Source organism: Oratosquilla oratoria, chromosome 9 (assembly GCF_046742065.1).
Source record: "Oratosquilla oratoria isolate Oo_2021 chromosome 9, ASM4674206v1, whole genome shotgun sequence".
NCBI lineage: Eukaryota > Metazoa > Arthropoda > Malacostraca > Stomatopoda > Squillidae > Oratosquilla > Oratosquilla oratoria.
This window is the reverse complement of record NC_134785.1, coordinates 9,280,272-9,303,615: the sequence shown is the minus strand read 5'-3', so window position 1 is coordinate 9,303,615 and position 23,344 is coordinate 9,280,272. Positions and strand designations below refer to the sequence as shown.

Genomic DNA, 23,344 nt, shown 5'->3' with positions numbered 1-23,344 from the left:
TTTGTATGAAGGAGGGATTGTGCCGACAGGACTGTACAGGAGGAGTTTGAATGTGTTTGAGATGAAGTCCCTGAAAAGTATGATAGGGTTTACTTGGCCAGATAGAATGAGAAACGAGGAGGTGAGGAGGAGAACTGGTGTGGAAAGGGAGTTGGGAGGTAGGGTTGGTGAAAGAGTATTGGGATGGTTTGGAGTTTGGACACATGGAAAGAATGAGTGAAGAAAGATTAGTAAAAGCGGTGTGGAAGGAGTGAACATGAGGGGTTGACCAAGGATGAGAGCGATGGATGGGGTAAAAGGGGCATCAAGAAAGAGGGGAGTGTCTTTTGAGGAAGGATGGAAGAGGACAGAAGATTGGGTTGAATGGAGAATATTTGTGCTTAGATGATGCTGTGATACATGAGGGGGGTGAGGGAGTATGTGAAAAATAAATTGACACAGCCCGAAGGGATTTATCCCCATCCTTTCCATTTCTGCATGAGAGGACAGAGAGGGAGGTGTCGTTGATTTAATGAAGCAGCCTTGCTGTGGATGTGCTGTGTCTTGCAACACTGTTTCTGACCCAGGGCAGTGAGCGAGATGCAGGGATGACCTGTCATCCAGGAGCCAAGATAAGAGGGTTGGGAGTGGAGTATGTGGGGAATGGAATGGCTGGGAGTGGTTTTATGCCTTTGTCTTTTGGCTACTTCCCTTGTAAGTGGGAAAAAGCCTTTGGCATATGTATGTCTTTATTTGTCTTTCTCCGTCTCAGTCTTTGCCTATTTTTCTGTGTCTCCTTCCCTCTGTTGTCCTCTCCCCCTCCCTCCCTCTTCCCATCTCCCTCCCTCTTCCCCCCTCCCCCCCACTCTCTCTCTCTCCCTCCCTCCCTCCCTCCCTCCCTCTCCCTCTCCCAATAATTTTTCGTTCACCTTGTGTATTTGTTTGTAGTTTTACTTGTGTTTCTCTTGCCTTAGGTTACACAATCACCTGCAAGAGCCACACGTCACTCTAAAGAGAGTGTGCCAAGGGTAAGTTGTTTTGCACTATTCTGGCACCTTGGGAACTTGTAGTAATGAACAAAGGGAAGTGAAGAAGCTGCAAGGAAGATGAGGGTGGGGTGAGATGGGGGGCAAGATGAGGAAGAAGAGATTGAAATTTATCTTGTAGCAAAGTATGAGTTGCAGAACTGTGACTGATCCCACATTTTTAAAATCTCAATTCCAAAGTACTCATATTGCTTATAAGATGAGATAAAAATTGTGGGACAGATTGTCAAAGGTTGTTTTGTTCTTGTAGCCATGCCCCTTGTTGTGGAAAGAGAAACTCAATTTTATAATTATGTGTTAAGGAAATAAACTACAGTTTTCAAGTTATTTGTGTCAAAGAAAATGATGCACATCATTCAAGCTGTAGTATTATATACTTGTAGGGTTTTCATTGGTATGAGTATTGTTACTTTCTGTTCTGTATCCTGCAACACCGCATTATTGAAAGCAATTCTTTCCTGTTAGAGGGAATCTTCCACTCAGCGTGCAGCTCGTAGAAGTCTGAAAAAAGCCATAGTTGTTGCTACAACTGTTGAAGCTGAAAGGGTGAACAAAAACTCTTCATTACATAAGGTTGGAGGATTTATGGGGGTAGTAGGACATATTTGGATTTGCTTTGAAAAGGGAATTGAATCTTATAAGTCTAGTAATTTTTCAAGTAGGGTAGACTTTTGGTCAAAGGTAGCACAGTATATAGTTGTTGACCTAAGCTTTTCTTTTTATTTGTTGGCATTGTTATTTGTCTTGTGGAAATATGGAATGAGTACTTGAAAGAGCTGTCTCGTAGGAGACCCACTATTCTTAGGTAATCATTACAGGGTGCCAGATTGGCCCATAAGTCACCCAAGAAAGAGGTACTTTGTTATTGTCTGGGTAAAGCCAGAGTAGGGCTTAAAGGGGATGATGATGCAAGTTGAAATGTCTGTGATGGGGATGAGGTGAAATGAGAAATAGAAATAGAAATGAGTGAAATGCAGATTAGTCAAAAAGAAGTGGAAGATGCAGTGGTGATGATGAAATATGGAAGAGTAATGGGACTACATAGTGTGTGATAAAAGAAATGGGGGGGGCATTGAGGGTTATAATGTACAGCATAGAAATGGGGGAAGGGGCTTCATAATTTGTAGTATTTTGTAAACATTTAGAGACTAATGCCCTTGTAATTGTACTGGAATTGATGTTAGCAAAATATGTAAGTATTGATGTATTTTATGGTGTTGGTGCTGTTGGATAGAAATTATTGTAACAGGGTTTGGTGGAACTTTTGGAGATGAAAAAATATGATATACATAATGCTGTATTGGTCTGGATTGATTTGTGTATCTCTGGAATTTTTTAATTTCAAATGTGGATACCTATGATTTTGTTCTATCATAGCTCAGAATGGAATAAATTACTGTTAAGAAAAAATAAAGAGAATTGTTAGGAAGCACTTGACCAAAGAATTGACATGATGTAATTTATTTTTTTGTAAGGAATGAAACACGTTAATGATAATTGTGATGAATTTCAAGAAGCAGTTGATTTATGATAAAATGTATATATATTTTTTTTAACAGACTGGTGGAAGACCAAGATTAAATCTAGCTAAGGTGACTCCAACGTATTCAAAAGATAGGGTAAAGTACTGCCCCATTTTTTCTTTTTCTTTTTAGTTGTAGAGTAGTTTATAATATTGATGTATGTTATGTGTTATGAGGGTGGGGATGCCAATTAAGTGAAGCTGTCCTGCTGTGGATGTGATGTGTCTTGTTGCATATCTTCTGACCCCCAAGGCAGTGGGCAGGAGACAGGGATGACCCTACGTCCACGAGGAGCTTAAAGATGAAAGGAAACAAGGGAAATGGTGGAATGGATGGGAGTGGGTGCTTCATGCCTTTGGGTTGGCTACTTCCCTTATAAGGGGGAAAGAAGCCCTTGATTTTTTTGTTGTTGTTGTCGTTCCCTAGACTGTCTGTCCGAGCAGTCCCGTCTCCCCAAGGAAGGCCACAGCCGAAACTGGGTTTTCCCACAAATCCTTTATAGAGTGTATGTTGTGTTGTTTGCGTGCATGATTGTGTATAATGCAGTCTTCCATTATGTGTTGTATGGTATGGGGTGAAGTGTTACATCCTGGGCAGCTGTTCACAACACGGTCGTCCAGCCTCTTCTGGTAGCTTAGAAGTGCTGGGTGGTGACCGCATCGCAGTCTGGCCAAGTGGACTCTGTCCTTACGTGGGAGAGAGGATTCAGAAGGGTGGATATCAGGGGGTCTGGCATGCAGCAGTGTGTTGTCTTTCAGTGTGGTAATGAAGCGGTGAGTGATATGATTATGAATATGTTTCCGGAGGCTGGTATTTGGTGGTTGTGGAGGAAGAGAAGAGAGTATTTGTGTGTAATAAAGGTCTTTGGGTGTAGTTTTAATGTTTCTTGGTGTGTGTGGGTGTTCTGCTATGTAGTGTAGCGGGTGTGATGTGTTTGTGGTGGCTGCAGCAAGTGTTTGTGTGCCTCTCATGTCGAGGTGGTCCTTGACTTTGATGACTTTTGTTTCATGGTGTAAATGGTCTGTAGGTGATGTATTTGTGCAGCCTGTAATTGTTTTTAGGGCTTTGTTTTGTATGATTTGAAGGGTGTTGTGGTGTGTCTCACTGAGATTAGGAGCCCATGCAGGACTCGCATAATTTATCACTGAGCGTATGCATTGTTTGTATATTGTTATATTAGTTTCTTTGTTTTGTCCAAATGTTGTTCCAGTGATTGACTTAAGTGCGTTAAGTCTAGGTGTGCATTTGTTTTTTATGTTTGTGAGGTGTTGTTTGAAAGACATGGATGTATCGTATGTTACACCAAGAATTTTCGGTGTGTTTGTGTGTGGTATTAGAGTGTTGTTGATGTAGAGATGAGGTATGTATTTGTGTTCTTTTGTCCAGTTGGTGAGAAGTGTTGCTGTAGATTTGGTTGGAGCTATTTTGAGTCTGTTTGTGATGAGCCATGTGTTGAGTGTGTCAAGGTAAGGCTGGATTATTTCTGCAGCTTTGTCTGTGTTACGATGTGTGCATGTGATTGTTATGTCGTCTGCGTAGGAAGAGATTTGTATTTCTGAGGTGTCTGGCGTGGGTAAGTCATGCATGTATAGATTAAATAATGTGGGGGATAGAACTGAGCCCTGTGGTACTCCGTTCTTAATGTTTCTGATGTGCGATGATTGGCCATTATATGACACATGAGCATTCCTGCCTGCCAGATAATTGGCCAGCCATCTTTTGGTGTTATTGTGCATGTCTGTGTTATATATTTTATTTGTTAGGTTGTGGCGGGGGATAGCATCAAAAGCTTTACTAATGTCCAATGTTATAAGAAGTGTTCTGTGGTGGGGCCTATCTGAATTGATGCCATCTAAAATTCTTTGTGTGAGGTTTGTCAGAAGAGTGTTTGTGGAGTGTAGTGGCCTAAAACCGTGTTGTGAGTCAGCAAGGGGAATATATGGTGTGACAAGTTTAAGTATTAGGCGTTCAATGACTTTAGAGGGGGTGCAGAGAAGTGTGATTGGGCGGTGCGATGTTGGGATTGTTGGGTCTTTGTTCGGTTTTGGAATGGTGATTATTTTACCATGCTTCCAGATGTCGGGTATTGTGTTGTGTGAATAGCTGTAGTTTGCAATGTTTGTGAGTGCGTGTATACCTTGTGGTCCAATGTGTTTTAGGTGGATGTTGCTTATGTTATCAGGGCCACAGGCAGATGAGTGCTTGAGACTATGCATTATGAGTTTTGTCTGACTGTCTATGAAGGGTGTATAGTCTGAGTCTGTGGGAAAGTCTTTCTTACGTCGAATGGTGCGTCGGTCGTCAGGGTGAGATGTAAGATGGCTCGTCTGTGCAAAATGACGTATGAGTGCGTTTGCTTGTTGTCTGTTTGAGGGTAGATTATCTGTTGTTGTGATTATTGCTGCGTGAGAGCGTGTAGTGTTAGTGTTGGATAGTGTGATGCTGTTGAGTGTTTTGTACAATTTGCTGGTGTTTGTTTTGTGATCAAGTGTATTGATAAAGTTTTGCCAATTTTGTGTTTTTTGTTCATGTATTTTATTGGCAATCACAGTGTTTAGTGTTTGTATTTGGTCTGCTATGTTTTGAGGGATAGGTGTGGGGGTATCGTGTTTAAGTGTGTCACGTTGTCTGATGAGGCCTTGGATTTCTGGTGTGAAGTTGGGGTTGTGTGATTTTCTGTTGCCTCTAGGGATGTATCTCTTGTCTGCGTTTTGTATGATTGTATTAAAAGCGTGCACAGCATTGTTTATGTTTGTGATTGGTGTACTGTTAAGTGTTTCAAAATGTTGTTCTGTCTCTTCATTAAAGGCTTCCCAGTTAGCTCTCTTGTAATTGGTGTAAGTGTGTCTGTGGCCAGCTGGGGTGCATCTTGTTTTGGTGGTGATGATGATTGGAAGGTGGTCAGAACCAAGGGCTCCGACCACTCTCCATGATGTTGTTGGGGTTAGGCAGGGGGAGCAAAAGGTGATATCAGGAGAGGAGGGAGTGTAGAGGGCTTGGTATGGGATATGTGTATGATTATGCGTGTTGTTCATGATAGTCAATGAGTCGAATTGAGTCTGTATATCAAGCCCTCTGTCTGTGTCAGGGTTGTCGACAAACCAGGCAGACGACTTGGCGTTGAAGTCACCACCCATGATCAGGTTGGGGATTGAGGTTAGTTGGCTGAGTTGAGGTCTGAAGGTGTTTGGAACTGTGGGGGATGATTGGGGGGGAATGTACATGTTAACTATTGTTAGTGTTGAATTGTTGCCTGTGCGGATACGAATGGATTGGGTTTCTGTTGTGTTATCTGTGGTAGGGAGGAGAATTTTGGTTGTGGCACTTGTGTCCACAAAACAGATGGAATGGTGGATCAGGGTGATGAGTCCACCGCCATTGCCGTCAGTCCGGTCTTGTCTGATGGTGGTGTAATTATGAAATGATGGTGTTTTGTGTGAGTGTCTTAATTTTGTTTCTTGTAGAATTGCAATGTGTATGTTGTGTTGTTTAAGAAAGTGTTCAAGTTCATGTTTTTTAGTGTTAATACCGTCAATGTTGTGTTGTAATATGTTGATGTTGTGTGTTTTGTATGTGTTGTATGTTGCCGTTTGGGGTTGAGGTTGGGGTGGTAGTGGGGAAGGTGTAGGATCTGGGTCAGAGGGGGGGAAAGGAGAGATCGGGGACAAAGGAAGGGGAGTACTAATCGGGGGTAAGGGCAAAGGGAAATTGGGAGTGGGTAAGGGTGTTGGCTGTGGTTGGGGAGGTGGGATTGGGGTTACTGGAGGGCAGGTAGAACATGTCCAAGTGTTTGTGTATTGGTTTGTGTCAGCAAGTGTTGTACAAGTGAGGTGGGCCCAGTTTTTGCACATATTGCACTGAACTGAGCCCTTTGTCTGTCTGCTCGAAGTAATGGGTTTAGAGCATGTTGGGCATGTGTATTTTGTGGTGGGCCCAGGATTGCTCTCTACATCTCCGGCTAAAAGTAGAAGAAGAGGGGTGATCGCCGGAAAATGACCCCTCAGTGCAGAAAAAACGTAACATTGTGTGTTGGAAAAAAATGATTGTGGTACTCCCCCAGGTAGGCGTAGCTCCTCCTTGGGGATCGGTGCCATCTGCGTAGAGCTGATGGCCAGGGGTAGTTGCTGCTGTTTGGCCCCCAACTCTTGGGGTTGGGGGGTGGTCCCACGACGTAGACGTTGAAGCCCTTGATATATAGATAGGTGTGTTTGGGAAGAAGTGCATCATTGCTTCATTAGCAACATAGTGTAATCTTCTCCTAGTTTTAACCAGGAGTAAAGAATACAAGTGTGACAGGAGGGAAATGAGTAATGTCTTCCTCCCATACTTAGCCACCTTCTAAGGTGAGAGTATGTGTGAATGATATTTTGATGCAGCCCAAAGGGATTCTCCTTGTCTTCTCTTTCTGCATGAGGGGAGGGAGGGGAGGGGTCACCAATTAATTGAAGCAGCCTTGCTGTGGATGTGCTGTGACTTGCTGCATTGCTTCTGACCCAGGGCAGTGGGTGAAATGTAGGAATGACCCGTCATTGAGGAGAAGCCAAGAAAAGAGGGAGGGAGGGGTGGGGAATGGGAGTGGAGTATGTGGAGATGAAATGGGTTGGAGTGGATTATGCCTTTGACTTGGGAGACCTCCCTTGTAAGGGGGAAAAACCCATTGGCATGTGAGTGGATGGATGATTGACTTGAATATTTTTCCTTCTATTTTGTTGCCTTTTATATCTTTGTATTTTTGGCTAATTCCCTTATAAGGGGGGAAAAAGCCTTTGGTATATGTATTTTGTTGCATCATTAATTTATTTCATACATTTCATTTCATACATGTTTTTTATATAGTCCTTAGATAAAATTTCATCTTTAAGAGAAGATTGAAGTCTAAGATTTATCTTTTAATTGTATCTTTCCCAGGTTCTCCCTATTACTGTTCACCGACTGGAGAACAGCAGCAGCAGCAGCAAGTCGGGCAGCTCTGGGCATCTTCACAGCAGATTCAAATCTGTCAATGCTTCTCTCAGCATGACAAAACCTATGTCTTCATTGGTATGTAGTTTGTAATTTCTCTGTGAGGTGTTTTTGTCGTTGGGATTTAGGAAGTTCACTGGCATTGCTGTCCGAGCAGTTTAACCACTTCCGTACAATGACTCCTATGTGGGCGTCGTGAGTCACAAGTGCTGGGTTGTTTTACATTTGGCAGCTGGTGTTGAGGTGTGAGTAGGTGATACCAGATTGTGGATGTATGCATATTATATATTTCATGTACAGAGAGAGGGAAAAATATAATTGATCATATGGACACTTGATCATGCCCCACCCTCATTTTATGAACGATTTATTTTATTACGTAGAGGTAAAAGGTGCAGATGTAGAGATGATAATGGAAGAGAAGGCAGTGAGAGGAAGGTGGGCAGAATATTTTAGGGAGTTGCTAAATGTGAAGGAGGATAGGGAGGGAAAGGTAGTTGCAGTGGGAAATGCTAAGAAAATGAGTGATGAGTGAGGAAAATGGAGGAGAAATAGGGAAGGATGAAGTGAAAGCAGCTGTTAAGATGATGAGAGCAGGTAAGGCACCTGGGTTGGATGGATCCCATGCAGAATGTCTGAAGAAAGGAGGTACAGTTATGGTGGACTGGCTGGTGAGGTTATTTAACCACTTCACTATGGGACTTAAATCTCGCGGGCAGCAGCCAATGCCAGCCGTACGACGTGTCGTAATAATACTCGCATCATAAGATATAGTCACCGCTTATATCGATCGTTCTCTCTTTCACCCATGAATTTTGAAAACCACAGAGAATGGGATTCAGGGTACATTAGAGAGAATGTAAAAACACAGGGGCGACTACAATAAATATAATCAAGACGCCGATATGGCAGTGTCGCGAATCCACTTGCTCCTCATGACGCCTACGTGTGCGGCACCGTATGGAAGGGGTTAATGTTTGTTTAAGAGAGGGTAGAGTGCCGGAGGGATGGAGGAGTGCCTGTATAGTTCTGCTTTACAAAGGAAAGGGGGATAAGTGCGAGTGTAGTAGTTACAGAGGGATCAGCTTGTTAAGTGTAGTTGGGAAGGCTTATGGGAGGGTCTTGATTGAGAGGATTAGGAGAGGAACAGAAGGAGTAATTGGTGAGGAACAGTGGTTTTAGGACAGGTAGGGGATGTGTAGATCAGATTTTTGTGGTAAGACAGATATGTGAGAAAGCTATAGGAAAAGGTAAGGATGTTTTTTGGGCTTTAATGGATCTGGAAAAGGCTTACGACAGGGTAGACAGGAAGGCACTATGGGAGGTACTGCAGATATATGGGATAGGAGGAAAGCTGTTAAGAGCAGTCAAGAGTTTTTACGAGAGTAGCAGAGCTTGCGTTAGGATTAGAAATGGAGAGAGTGAATGGTTTGAGGTAAAGGTGGGACTTGGTCAGTGGTGTGTTATGTCACCCTGGCTGTTCAATCTTTACATGGATGGGGTGGTGCAAGAAGTGAATGCAAGGGTAGTGGGTCAGGGGTTGGAGATGATTAAAGAAAATGGAGAAAAGTGGGAGGTGAGCCAGCTGTTGTTTGCTGACGACACTGCACTTGTAGCAGGATCAGAGGAAGTTAGTGACAGAGTTTGAGAAGGTGTGTGAAAGAAAGAAGCTGAAGATAAATGTGGGCAAAAGTAAGGTGATGAGATGTACAAGGGGAGAGAGTGACAGTAGGCTGGAAGTAAGCATTAAGGGTGAGAAACTGGAGGAAGTGGATAGCTTCAGATACTTGGGTGCGAATGTGACAGGAAAGGGAGGAGTGGAGGTGGAGGTAGATTGTAGATTGAGAGAAGCGAGTAAATGCCTTGGTGGATTAAAAAGTGTAATGAGATTTAGACATTTAGGAATGGATGCTTAGAGGAAGTTATATGATTGTGCCAACAGCAATGTACGGGGCAGAAACACAAAAAAGGGAGTTGGGAGATAGGGTTGATGAAAGAGTATTAGGATGGTTTGGACGCATGGAAAGAATGAGTGAAAAAAGATTAGTAAAAGAAGTGTGGAAGGCGGAGGTGGAAGGAGTGAATATGAGGGGGCATCCTAGGATGAAATGGATGGATGGGGTGAAAAGGGCTTTACAAAAGAGAGGAATGTCTGTAGAGGAAGGATGGGAGAGGACAGGAGACGGGTGAATGGAGAATGGTTGTGTATGGATGAGGCTGTAATGCATGAGGGGGAGTGGGTGGGGGATGGGAGGTGAGGAAGTATGTATGAGAAAAAATTTGACGCTGCCTGAAGGGATTTCTCCCCATCTCCTTTTCTGCATGAGGGGATGGAGAGAGGGGGTCACCGAATTTATGAAGTGGCCTTACTGTGGATGTGCTGTGTCTTGTGATTGCTTCTGACCCAGGGCAGTGGACAGGATGCAGGGATGACCTGTCATCCAGGAGGTGCTAAGATAGGAGGGTGGAAGGGAGTGGAATATATGGGAAATGAAATGGGTGGGAGTGATTTCTATGCCTTTTTCTTTTTGGCTACCCCCCATGTAAGAGGGAAAAAGCCCTTGGTATATGTATATATGTACATAGAGGTAGAAAAGGAGAGAGTTTACTATGAACAGGCTTGATCGCATTTTCTGTGGTTTGTCAACCACAACTAGTGAAAGAGTACGAGGAAACTGCCTATCTTCCTTTATGACAAAGAAAGTGTGTGTGTGTGTACTTACCTAATGTATACAGGGAAAGAGCAATACTCGTTGGATCCTGTCTCCTATTCTCTTAATTTTGTAACATCGACTCATATTCAGGTACAATTCCAACTCTTATCTTTGATTACCAAGTATGGTATTGGGATGGTTTGGGCACATGGAAAGAATGAGTGAAGAAAGACTAGTGAAAGAGGTGTGGAAGGAGTGAATATAAGGGGTCAGCCTAAGATGAGATGGATGGATGGGGTAAAAGAGGCATTGGGAAAAAGGGGAATGTCTTTTGAGGAAGGATGGGAGAGGACAGAAGATAGGGGTGAATGGAGAATGGTTGTGTATGGATGATGCTGTGATGCATGAGGTGGAGTGGGTGGGGGTTGGGGGAGTATGTGTGAGAAATAAATTGACACAGCCTGAAGGGATTTCTCCCTGTCTTCTCCTTTTCTGCATGAGAGGACACGGGGGGGGGGGTTAATGAAGTGGCCTTGCTGTGGATGTGACACTGCTTCTGACCCAGGTAGTGGGCGAGATGCAAGGATGACCTGTCATCCTGGAGGTACCAAGATAAGATGGAGGGGAGTATGTTAGGTATGGAATGGGTGGGAGTGGTTATTATGACTTTGTTTTTTTTTTTGGCTACCTCCCTTATAAGGGGGGAAAAAGCCTTTGGTATATGTATGTATGTAGATTTACTCATGTATTGTGTGTATGTGTGTGTGATAATGATAATAAATGGTTTATCAGCAATACATAGGTACATTGACAATGTACAGTTTGTTAGTCTTAGAGCTACTCATAAGTGTGTAGTGTGCAGGTCATTGTAGCTAGTAGCAACCTTTCCTTTGTACCACTTGTGTTGACTAGGCTTCCAGGACCTCTGTGGGTTAAGTTAGGTAGTCTGTTGGTGCAAATTTGTTCCATTGTGTTGTTGGAGCCAAGAAATTTTACTTACTGACACGGATTGACAGGTCAGTAAGGCCCAACTCTGCTAGTTGGTGTGGTTGTTGTTGGTGGGTAATCGCATCCTCATTTCAATTGACATTGCAGGGTCAGTGTAATAGGGTGTGCATATTGTACTTACACCCAGATGAAGCCATTTCCTGCCTCATTGCTATAGCAATGGGTTGACTCAGAGGAGAGAGAGAATAAGAGAGGCAATCTGGCAGGGAAAATAGCCAATGTGAAAACACACACACACACACACACATACATACATACATACATACATACATACATACATACATACATTCACTGTTGACCTTATGATTTATTTATACAAGCTTGTCATGAACCAAAAATTGTTTCCCAGTAAAAGTTCATTATTACTACATGAATGAACAAAGGAGACAGAACTGCTATAAATATCATGTCCACACATTTTCTCCTTTCAATCACCTTGCCTTTTCTTAACCTCTTCACTCCGGGGCACGTCGCATGTCTGGCAGCATTAGCTGCCCGACGTGCGATGTTGCGTCATAATAATCGCATTATAAAAAATAAAGTCAGTGCTCAATCGTTCGTTCTCTTTCACCCGTGTATTTTGATACATACATATACCAAGGCTTTTTCCCCCTTACAAGGGAGGTAGCCAAAAAGGGAAAGGCATAAAATCATTTCCACCCATTCCATCCCTGAATTCAATCCACACCCCTCCACCCTCCCTCTTATCTGATCACCTCCTGGATGACGGGTCATCCCTGCACCTTGTCCACTGCCCTGGGTCAGAAGCAGTGTCACAAGACACAGCACATCCACAGCAACGCTGCTTCATTAAATCGGCTACACCCCCCCCTCTCGCACCACCCCATCCATGTATAAGTTGAACAGCCAGGGCGACATAACGCATCCTTGACGAAGTCCCACCTTTACCTTGAACCACTCACTCTCTCCATTTCCAATCCTGACACAAGCTCTACTACTCTCAGAAAAACTCTTGACAGCTCCCAGAAGCTTTCCTCCTATCCCATATATGTGCATAACCTCCCACAGTGCCTTTCTCTGTACCCTATCATAAGCCTTTTCCAGATCCATGAAAGCCCAAATAACATCCTTCCCCTTTCCTATAGCTTTCTCACAAATGTCTTACCACAAAGATCTGATCTACACAACCTCTACCTGTCCTAAATCCACACTGTTCCTCACCAATTACTCCTTCTGTTCCTCTCCTAATCCTCTCAATCAAGATCCTCCCATAAACCTTCCCAACTACACTTAACAAGCTAATCCCTCTGAAACTACTGCATTCACACTTGTCCCCTTTCCCTTGTAAAGTGCAACTATACAGGCACTCCTCCAGTCCTCCGGCACTCTACCCTCTCTCCAGCAAACATTAAATAACCTCACCAACCAGTCCACCATCACTGTACCTCCCTTTTTTCAGACATTCTGCATGGCATCCATCCAGACCAGGTGCCTTACCTGCTCTCATCATCTTAACAACTGCCTTCACCTCATCCTTCCTTATTTCTCCTCCATTCTCCTGAGAGTATTTTGATAACCATAGAAAATATGATGAAGCCAGTTTAGAGAGAATGGAAGTTACGTAGGTACAACTACAATAAATATAATCAAGATTCCGATGTCGGCATCTAGTACCCACCTGCTCCTCATGCCACCTACGTAGGCGTCGCCATATGGAAGTGGTTAACAATAGTGATGTGATAATAATGATATTAATTATAATAGTAATGATCATTGGTTTTGAGTTAGTGATGGAAAGAGAGGTATGCACATATTGTGATGCATCATAGAATCATTGTACATTGGGCATCCTGCATATGAGATGTGATGCATCATGAAATTGTTATACAACTGGCAACCCAATGTTTGTGTGCAAATATACGAGTCGTATTGAAGTGGTTAAAGCATTGCTACTGGGACAAGAAGTTGCAAGTTGAGGTAATTGAAGGCTGCCTGGTAGCAGGGTTATAGTAAGGGCATACTGCATACTTCCCTGCTTCTAAAAGTCCTCTGCTAAGAGGCACACATTAAGCCAACCCATATAAATTGATGTACAAGAAATTCCTTAATTCTTGTGTTGTGCTCTCTGCTTGGCAGGCTTGTGGAACCCCAACTGAAATTAGAAGACATCACAACATCCTTAGTGGAATGTCCTCCTTTGTTACCAAGGTTCAGCCCTCAAAACCCACCCGAGAGGAAATGGAGGAAAAGAGGCAGGAAGAGCTCAGGAAGAAAATGGAGAGAGAAGAAGAGACTCGAAGAAAGAAAGATGAAATTGTGAAGATGAAAGCAGAAGAACAGAAAAGGTGAGCACTGTTAAACCTTTCACAGTAACCCTGTGAAGCCTTTTCTTACCACTGTAATGCCCAAATGAAAGAATGAATACCAACCCATACAATAAAGGAACATTGATATGGACATACAGTGAGACCTCTCATTAACGGACATTAATTAGCTGTGTTTGCGGTGTTTTGGAGTGGTTTTTGGGTGATTGCATAGTGATTGCACGCACTAAACAACAGCACCAAAAACACCGCAAACACAGCTAATTAAGGTCCGTTAATGAGAGGTCTCACTGTACAGTCAAAATAAAAACAAATGTGTGTAGAATATTCATGATCCATCTAAGCATCCAGTAGGACTTCAGATGACTCATTGCAATTCTCATTACTGTATTTACTGATAGTATATGAATACTTAGGTGATGACACAAATAATTTTGAATTTATTTTTATTTATATACACTTTCAGACATACTGGGACATACCCCAAATTCCCAACATCTCACAAATGTAATTATACAGGTATAAGCATTGCTTGAAATGGTAAACAAATCTATTTTGGAATAACCACCCACAGCCAAAAACTGATATGTACATATACCAAAGGGCTTTTCCTTCTTATAAGGGAAGTGGCCAAATTGAATCATGCCCTATGTTCCTCCCACATTACCCCCCCCCCCTGTTAGCACCTTGTGAATCAAGGGTCATCCCTGTCCTCCACCACACTGCTCGGGTGAAGGGCAATGGAGAACTCAGAAGAGAAAAACACAAAATACATAAGAATTGTGCAAGTGTGCCTATAGTGTGCCTATGGTCATTTTCACCATTTGGTAGTGAGGTACTACCAAAATGGAAACCAAACACCTAGACACCATGTATGCCAGAGATGCATACTGCCCAAAAGACTTGAAATGTACCTTCCACTACCAACATGTTTACACAATACAGTGACACAATATTTCATACTTGGGTAATATATAGATCTTCTAATGTGAAAACTGAAATAAGATGTTACCATAAATTATATTATAACCTCTCCAGGAAAAATGAAGAGAGAATGAAGAAAGTTCGAGAAGCACGGGAAAGGAAGGTCTTGGAAGCCAAGGAACAGCAAGAGAGGGAAAGAAAGCTGAAAGCAGAGAGGTAGGTTTTCTTTCTCTACTTCGAGGAATGTTACTGAAATGTTTTGCACTCAATTATTCTTTTATGTCATGTTACTTAAAAGAAAATTCATTGATGTAGTTTAGTCATTATGAAACTGTTTCATTTCTGTGTTAGGGTGGTGTTGCGTAAAGAGAATTAACCTTATCAAAGGGTGAATGTGTACATCTTAGGACTAGAAGTGATAGTGAATTGTAGGGTTAATATACATATTACCAAGGGGCTGGCTCTTAACCTCTTCAGTACGATGACGCCTACCTAGGCATCATGAGGCGCAAGCTGGTATACGAGGATGCTGGCGTCGGCATCTTGATTATATTTATTTTTGTAGTTGCAGCAGAGTTACCCCCAAATTCTGTGAACTGGTTTGATTATGTTTTCTGAGTTTATTATTACTGAGAGTAAAAGAGAACTAGTAATACAGCAGTGACTTCACATTTTATAATGCAGGTAGTGTGATGCATTGTACATAATGCTCGTGAGATTTGGACTCGTATTGAAGAGGTTAAGAAGACAAGAAGAATATGTCTTCTAGTTGTGTCATCCTTATATCCATTCACTGTAGGCCTTGCTGTATCCCTTTCTGAAGGGATGTTCTTATCTGTTTCATAAATTCTTTTATGTGGATGAAAAGGTAGGGTTGCTGTATGATTTGGTGGGGATAGGCCTGCTCTGCCTTGCTGCATTACCCTTGATCATAGTAATGTGGTAGGGACAGGGATGACCATTCACAAGGTGCAGGGATAAGAGGGGTGTTTTGGGTTTTTATTGGATGCTTTGACTTGGCCACCCGTATACTTAAGGGAAAGGTCCTTTGGTATGTGTGTACAAAATTAAATACTTTTGATTTTGATAGGTTCAAAGAGGAACAACTTCGCAAGAAGCAACATATGCTCTTGAAGAAGAAAGCAGAAGAGGATGCACGGTTACAGAAGCTAAAAGAACAAGTGAGTGACAATTAGATACGAGTATAGCTTGTTCTTTGTATACATTTTATGGGTCTAGGGAGGATTAACTTTAGTGGTGTTTGATTGAATTAGTTGTTTCTGAAAACCATATAGTTGTATAGATTAGTCATAGCATGCAAAATATATGATTTAACTTTAGTCAACACATCCCTGGCTGTCTTCCTACCACTTTTACACTTCCTTATAAGTCAAGATTCTTTATACATACATACATATACCAAGGCTTTTTCCCCCTTACAAGGGAGGTAGCCAAAAAGAAAAAAGGCATAAAATCATTCCCACCCATTCCATCCCTGAATACACTCCACACCCCTCCACCCTCCCTCTTATCTTAGCACCTCCTGGATGACGGGTCATCCCTGCACCTTGTCCACTGCCCTGCACCTTATCCACTGCCCTGGGTCAGAAGCAGTGTCGCAAGACACAGCACACCACAGCAAGGCTGCTTCATTAAATCGGCGACCCCCCCTCTCCGTCCCCCCATTGCATAAAAGGAGAGGACGGGGAGAAATCCCCTCAGGCTGCGTCAAAATTTGCTCACACATACTACCTCACCCCCCATCCCCCCACCCATTCCACCTCATGCATCACAACATCCTCCATATACAACCATTCTCCATTCACCCCTGTCTTCTGTCCTCTCCCGTCCTTCCTCAACAGACATTCCCCTCTTCCCCAAAGCCCCCTTCACCCCATCCATCCACCTCATCCTAGTACGTCCCCTCATGTTCACTCCCTCCACATCTGCCTTCCATACCTCTTTTACTAGTCTTTCTTCACTCATTCTTTCCATGTGTCCAAACCATCCTAATACTCTTTCATCAACCCTATCTCCCAACTCCCTTCCCACCCCTGTTCTCCTCCTTATCTCCTCATTTCTCACTCTAGCTTAGTAACCCCCATCATACTTCTCAGACACCTCATCTTAAACATATTCAAACTCCTCTCTTCCTCTCTTATGTTCCATGTTTGTGCCCCATACAGTGCTGTTAGCACAATCACTCCTTCATACAGTCTCCTCTTAGCATCCATTCCCAAATGTCTATTCCTCATTACACTTTTTAATCCACCAAGGCATTTACTCGCTTCTCTCAATCTACATTCTACCTCCACCTCTACTCCACCTTTTCCTGCCACATTTGCACCCAAGTATCTAAAACTATCCACTTCCTCCAGTCGCTCTCCCTTCATGCTCACTTCCAGTCTACTGCCACTGTCACTCCTGGTACTTCTCATCACCTTACTTTTACCCGCATTTCTCTTTAGCTTTCTTCTATCACATACTCTCCCAAACTCTGTCACCAACTTCCTCAATTCCTCCTCTGATCCTGCCACAAATGCAGTGTCATCCGCAAACAACAGCTGGCTCACCTCCCACTTTTCTCCATTTTATTTAACCATCTCCAATCCCTGACTCACCACCCTTGTATTTACCTCTCACACCACCCCATCCATGTACAAGTTGAACAGCCAGGGCGACATAATGCATCCCTGAGGAAGTCCCACCTTTACCTCGAACCACTCACTCTCTCCATTTCTAATCCTGACACATGCTCTACTACTCTCATAAAAAGTCTTGACAGCTCCTAGAAGCTTTCCTCCTATCCCGTATATCCGCCAAACCTCCCACAGTGCCTTTCTGTCTACCCTGTCGTAAGCCTTTTGCAGATCCATAAAAGCCCAAAAAACAACCTTCCCCTTTCCTATAGCTTTCTCACATATCTGTTTTACCACAAAGATCTGATCTACACAACCTTTACCTATCCTAAATCCACACTGTTCCTCACCAATTACTCCCTCTGTTCCTCTCTTAATCCTCTCAATCAAGATCCTCTCGTAAGCCTTCCCAACTACACTTAAGTTAATCCCTCTGAAACTACTACATTCACACTTGTCCCCTTTTCCCTTGTAAAGTGGAACTATACAGGCACTCCTCCAGTCCTCCGGCACTCTACCCTATCTCCAGCAAACATTAAATAACCTCACCATCCAGTCCACCATCACTGTACCTCCTTTTTTTAGACATTCTGCATGGCATCCATCCAGACCAGGTGCCTTACCTGCTTTCATCATCTTAACAACTGCCTTCACTTTATCCTTCCTTATTTCTCCATTTTCCTCACTCATCACGGTCATTTTCTTAGCATTTCCCACTGCAGCTCTCTTGATACTACACACTCTTAATTCCTCATCCATTCCCAATTCATTTCCTTCCCTCTCCTATGTACCTGATACCTTTTCTTTTCCCCATAGGAGGAAGAACTGCAGCGAGCAATTGCAGAACAAAAAAGGAAAGATATGTTAATGGCTGCACTTAAAAAGAAGGAAGAAATGGATAAGAAAAAGTGAGTAGTTCTCAGAAAAAATGATAACACATATTCACTCTAGATATTGATCCAAACCCAAAGCATACTGGCAAGAAACCTTTCACTCCATAATGAAATCATAATAAAAAAAAAAAGAATAGATAAATGCACAATAGGTAAGGTAAAGAACATATATTTTGTTCATGTTTTTATTAATATTTTATTTTTATTTGTAAATTAACTTTACAGGCGTGAAATGGAAATGGAGCGTATTGGAAGAGAGAAGCTTGAACTGCAAAAACTAAAACAAAGAGAAATTGAGCGACATGCCCTTGGTGGACCATCCACAAATGTACTAGCAGCTGCAAATAAACCAACTACTTCTACTTTACATAAAATGGTAATAAACTATATATATTGTTTAGTGAAGAAAGTTTGTATTTGGATCTGAAGGGGAAGCAAGTAAATGTCTTGATAGAATGAAGAGCTATGAGGGTAGTTGGGGATGAATGCAGAAAAGTTACAGTACCCACAGCACTATATAGAGCAGACTTGAAATCAATCAGTCAATATATCCCCTGGTTTCTCTAGCAGAAGACCTGTGGGTAGACTTGAAATATAAGGGAACATGAATGTTTTTGGAAAATAGTGTGACAAGAATGCATAGAACGAGAAATGTGAAGGTGAGGGGGAGAACTGTCAGATATTCAAAGTGTGTTTAGGTGGTTTGGGCATATGGGAAGAATAAATGAGGAAAGGTGAATGGAAGGGGTGAAGGGGGGGGGCTTTGGGTGCATGTGGAACATCTTCAGTGAGGAAGAGAGAATGCATGAAAGGTTAAGATAGCCCATTGTTCTTATCTGCTTCATGAAATATTTTCATTGGATGAAGAGGGGATCCTCCATATAATAAAATAATGGAGGATAAACTTGCACTATATGTTGAGGCTTGCTGTGGAAGAACTCTTCAGGTCAAAGGCAATACAGCAAGGCAAAGGGTGACCCATTATCCCCAGGATGATGAAAGAGGAATGCATGAATGAGTTTTTTTTATTTATTTCATGTAGGTGTGTGGTGGGGATGGGGGATGAGGTAGTATGTGTGGGCAAAATTTGACGCAGCCCGAAGGGGTTTCTCCCCATCTTCTCCTCTTATGCATGGGGGGACAGAAAGGGGTGTTCGCTGATTTAATGAAGCGGCCTTGCTGTGACTTGCGACACTGCCTCTGACCCAGGGCAGTGGACAAGGTGCAGGGATGACCTGTCCTTCCAGGTGGTGCTAAGATGGGAGGGAGGGCGGAGGGGAGTGGAGTGTATTTAGGGATGGAATGGGTGGGAATGATTTTATGCCTTTTTCTTTTTGGCAACCTCCCTAGTAAGGGGGAAAAAGCCTTGGTATATGTAGGTGTGTGCTTTGGCCACTCAATTTGTAGTGGGGGGCCCTGTGGTATGTATTGTAATTTTGGTGACAAGGGGTTTGTTAAAGTTGCATCTTCAGCTCAAATGTAGCTGATATTTTACAAATTGGAATGCAGCTGAATTTTGTGATATAAAAATAGTTTTGGATAACTTTTTTTTATTGAAATCTGATAAATCATTCCAAACCAGCCTGTGCTTAATGAGACCTACAATGCTGAAGACGACAAAGAGAACACGCATTTAAATTCTACCTACACTAAACCTAATCAGGAGCTGACATCGTCCACTCAAGTGAACAACAGTTATGTGCTGACACCTCAGAAGAAAATTGTGAAAAAACCTCCCGCAGAAGACTATAACATCCATGATGTCGGAAGTGATGATTCAACAGATAATGAAGAAAAGCCAAAGAAAATAATTCCAGCATGGGCTCAAGGTAAAGTGTTGTTTTAGAAATGTTTTTATTTTTAGATGGTACTGTATTGCTTGATATGTATGTAGTGCAAAACCATGGTGAGGCATGGGAAAGGGGTGGTCACTTATCTACAAAGTGCTAAGAATGGGATGGGAGTGAAGGGCCTTTTGGTATATGTAATGTACCCTACATGGGCATGCACAGGTGTGATGAACATTTATTTTGCATTGTATCTCCTTGGAGAAAAGTGGGAGATAAGCCAGTTGTTGTTTGCTGATGACACCGTGTTTGTAGCAGGATCAGAGGAAGAATTGAGGAAGCTATTGACAGTTTGGGAAAGTGTGTGAAAGAAGGAAGTTGAAGATAAATGTGGGTAAAAGTAAGGTGATGAGGTGTGCAAGGGGAGAAAGTGGCAGCAGACTGGAAGTGAGTATTAAGGGAGAGAGACTGGAGGAAGTGGATAGTTTTAGATACTTGGGTGTGAATGTGGTGGTAAAGGGAGGAGTGGAGGTGGAGGTAGAATGTAGACTGAGAGAAGCAAGTAAATGTTTTGGAGTATTAAAAATTGTAATGAGAAATAGATATTTGGGAATGTATGGTAAGAGATTATATGAAGGAGTGGTTGTGCCAACAGCAATGTATAAGGTAGAAACGTGGAACATAAGAGAGGAGGAGTTTGAATGTGTTTGAGATGAGGTGCCTGAGAAGTATGATAGGAGTTATTAGGCTGGATAGAGTGAGAAACAAGGTGAGGAGAATGGGGATGGAAAGGGAGTTGGGAGATAGGGTTGATGAAAGAGTATTGGGATGGTTTGGACACATGGAAAGAATGAGTGAAGAAAGATTAGTAAGAGAGGTGTGGAAGGCCGAGGTGGAAGGAGTGAACATGAGGAGGCTACCAAGGATGAGATGGATGGATGGGGTAAAAGGGGCATTGGGAAAGGGGGTGATGTCTGTTGAGGAAGGATAGGAGAGGACAGAAGATAGGGGTGAATGGAGAATGGTTGTGTATGGATGATGCTGTGATGCATGAGGGGGAATAAGGTGTGAGGGAGTATGTGTGAAAAATAAATTGACACAGCCTAAAGGGATTTCTCTCCGTCTTCCCTATATCTGCATGAAGGGATGGAGAGGGAGGGGGGGGGTCACCAATTTAATGAAGCGGCCTTGCTGTGGATGTGCTGTCTTGTGACATTGTTTCTGACCCAGGGCAGTAAGTGATATGTAGGAATGACCCGTCATTCAGGAAGTGCCAAGATAAGAGGGAAGAAGGGGGTGGATGGGAGAGGAGTGTGTGGGAATTGAATGGGTGGGAGTGGGTTTTCATGCCCCCCGCCCCCTTTATTTTATTTATTTATTTTCTTTCCTTTCTACCTCCCTTGTAAGGAGGGGGGGGCTTTTGGTATATGTGTATCTCCTAGTGAGTAGCCAAACATTGAAACAGTAAGAATATCACAACTCCTTAGTTATTATTTATGAATAGGCCACTACGGATTTAAGCAACTGTTATATGTGGATGATGTTGGACTAGTGGATGGGCTAGAAGATACAGGATCAGTTGTTGGCAGGGATTGTGGGTGTGTGTGAAAGTCAAAAAGTAAATGTGAGTAAAATTTGGAGGAGAGTTTTGGGGATTGAGGTGAATTGAGTGATGGCAGGTGGGTCAATCAGTCTGTTGCCCCAAGTCTCACTTGCAGAGGACCTGAGGCAGTGAATGAGTGGTGGGTGTTTGCTTTGCTTCTACCACCCCCATATAAGGTGCAAAAGGCCTGTTAGTATGTATGTGTGGTACTTGTCAAAAGTGCATCAGATTTAACTGTATTGTTTAAGACATTTTCCATTCAAAATCCTGTTTATTTTATTTTTTATTTATTTATTATTATTATTTTTTTTTTCAGGAGCCCAGCTCAAGAATGCTGTTGTGAAATCGTATTATTATCCACCGGATATTGATCTCATATTTCCACCATATCTCCTTGATGGTCCGGAACTAAGTAAAATATTTCCTGTCAAGAAGAAACGCTTTTATAGTAGAACATCATCTGCTATATGGAGCACACCACCATCAAAATTATTCTCATAGTTGTAGTTATATTTAAGGTGAAGATGTTACACTGAAATTTTTAAGACTGTGTGGAAATATGGACACCAAACTGTCAAATTCAGTTTCATCATGTATGTAAATAGTACTGCTAAAGGCCTGAGTTTGGCCTCTTACTTTAAATCATGACTATTCTATATAGTGTTTCATTTTATGTATTGGTGAGACTTATTCCTTGCTCATTTCATTTTTCCTCTCATTTTCCATTAAGTATTTTCAAGATGTAAACTATAACCAGACAGCTTAAACTGTTTCTTTGAACTCATCGTTTTTACTGTTTGGATGGAGTTTACATCTGAGGAATGTGCAAAATAATTTCATAATGAGGGAGTACTCTGGGAAGAGAAAGTCATATTAGAAGTGTGTCCATTGATACCTTGTTTTATTGCACAAGTGCCTAAACCTCGACCAAAGTATCATTAATTTTTTGGTAACTATAATTTGGTTTGAGTTTCAGACATGTGTGCCATATCATTTTCTTTTGTTTCCTCCATTCATCAGTTAACCCCCCCCCCCTCTCCCCAACATCATCCAAAAACTAGTATACAGATTGTTTAATATGTAGGAGAATATACCTAGAACTGAAGTTGGTGAATTATATATACATTTATATGTGTAGGAGACTATTAACATTCACTGTAGTTTAGTTCATCTATCTGGTTTTGTACAGTTTCCTCTAGTATCTCTCTTTTTCTCCTTAAGCACTGTCTTTCATAAGAGATCAGGGGATAGAACAAGAAATTCTAAGGTTTTATTTATTTTCCCTTGGCAATTTCGCTCTCTTCTCTGTAATACTTCATTGTAATTACATAGTATGACTTCATTTTTAATAAAAATAGTATGAACCCATCTGATGTTAACCTTGGATAAGACCATGTTGCATGTAATTCCTCTGTATATTCGAGACCATAACCAGAAGATTCAAAACTTGAAAACAAAGTACAATGGAATAAGATGGCAAGATTATGTACAGAATGAAATGATTGGAGATGTGTGAATAGTTAATGAGGAACAGATGGAGATGGGCAGGACATGTGGTTTAGGATGGAACCAGGAAGAAATGCAAGACAGGATGTCACTGAACAAGAAGAGGCAGACCAAAGTCTAGGTTGTGGGAGGCTAGTGTGAGCTGGGAGAACATCGGACACAACACAAGACAGGAATGGTTGGTGGTGACATGGATACCCTTTGTGTTGAACAGCGTTGGATGTGTAACGGAATTTTTTTTTTCAAAGAGCATAAGAAAAGGAAAATGGGGTGGGAGGCTAGTTGAGAAAGGAAAATATGAAGAGTATGTCAATTTCCATTCAAGTGCTGCTGTAATGGAAGTATCTTGATAATTCCAGCATATCAGAGTACACCTAGGCCTCTTAATTTAATCCAACATTTGCCAACTGCCACTTGTGTGGACATTTGGGCCCAGAACATAAACCCACTTCTGGAATTGGTGGTACTTTATGTCCTGGGCCAATTCCTGAAGTGGGTTTATGCCCTGGGGCCAAATGTCCACACAAGTGGTGAT

General features: G+C 42.2%; 1 protein-coding gene across 8 annotated transcripts in view; it reads left to right on the top strand.

Moving 5' to 3' along the window:
- LOC143028168 (uncharacterized) overlaps positions 1-22,667 on the top strand; it is a 40,132-nt gene extending 17,465 nt beyond the window's left edge. Inside the window, exons 8-18 of one of the 8 annotated variants that reach the window (XM_076189901.1) lie at positions 954-1,007; positions 1,491-1,571; positions 2,585-2,617; positions 7,457-7,588; positions 13,270-13,478; positions 14,496-14,597; positions 15,472-15,562; positions 17,837-17,928; positions 18,139-18,289; positions 19,496-19,742; positions 21,620-22,667. In XM_076189901.1, the coding sequence (XP_076046016.1) occupies positions 954-1,007; positions 1,491-1,571; positions 2,585-2,617; positions 7,457-7,588; positions 13,270-13,478; positions 14,496-14,597; positions 15,472-15,562; positions 17,837-17,928; positions 18,139-18,289; positions 19,496-19,742; positions 21,620-21,804 (1,377 nt within the window). In that variant the 3' untranslated portion in view covers positions 21,805-22,667. Of the gene's footprint in view, positions 1-953; positions 1,008-1,490; positions 1,599-2,584; positions 2,645-7,456; positions 7,589-13,269; positions 13,479-14,495; positions 14,598-15,471; positions 15,563-17,836; positions 17,929-18,138; positions 18,290-19,495; positions 19,743-21,619 lie in introns of all 8 variants that reach the window. The other 7 variants (XM_076189899.1, XM_076189900.1, XM_076189898.1 and 4 more) reach the window with 7 other exon arrangements.
- The last annotated feature ends 677 nt before the right edge of the window (positions 22,668-23,344 follow it).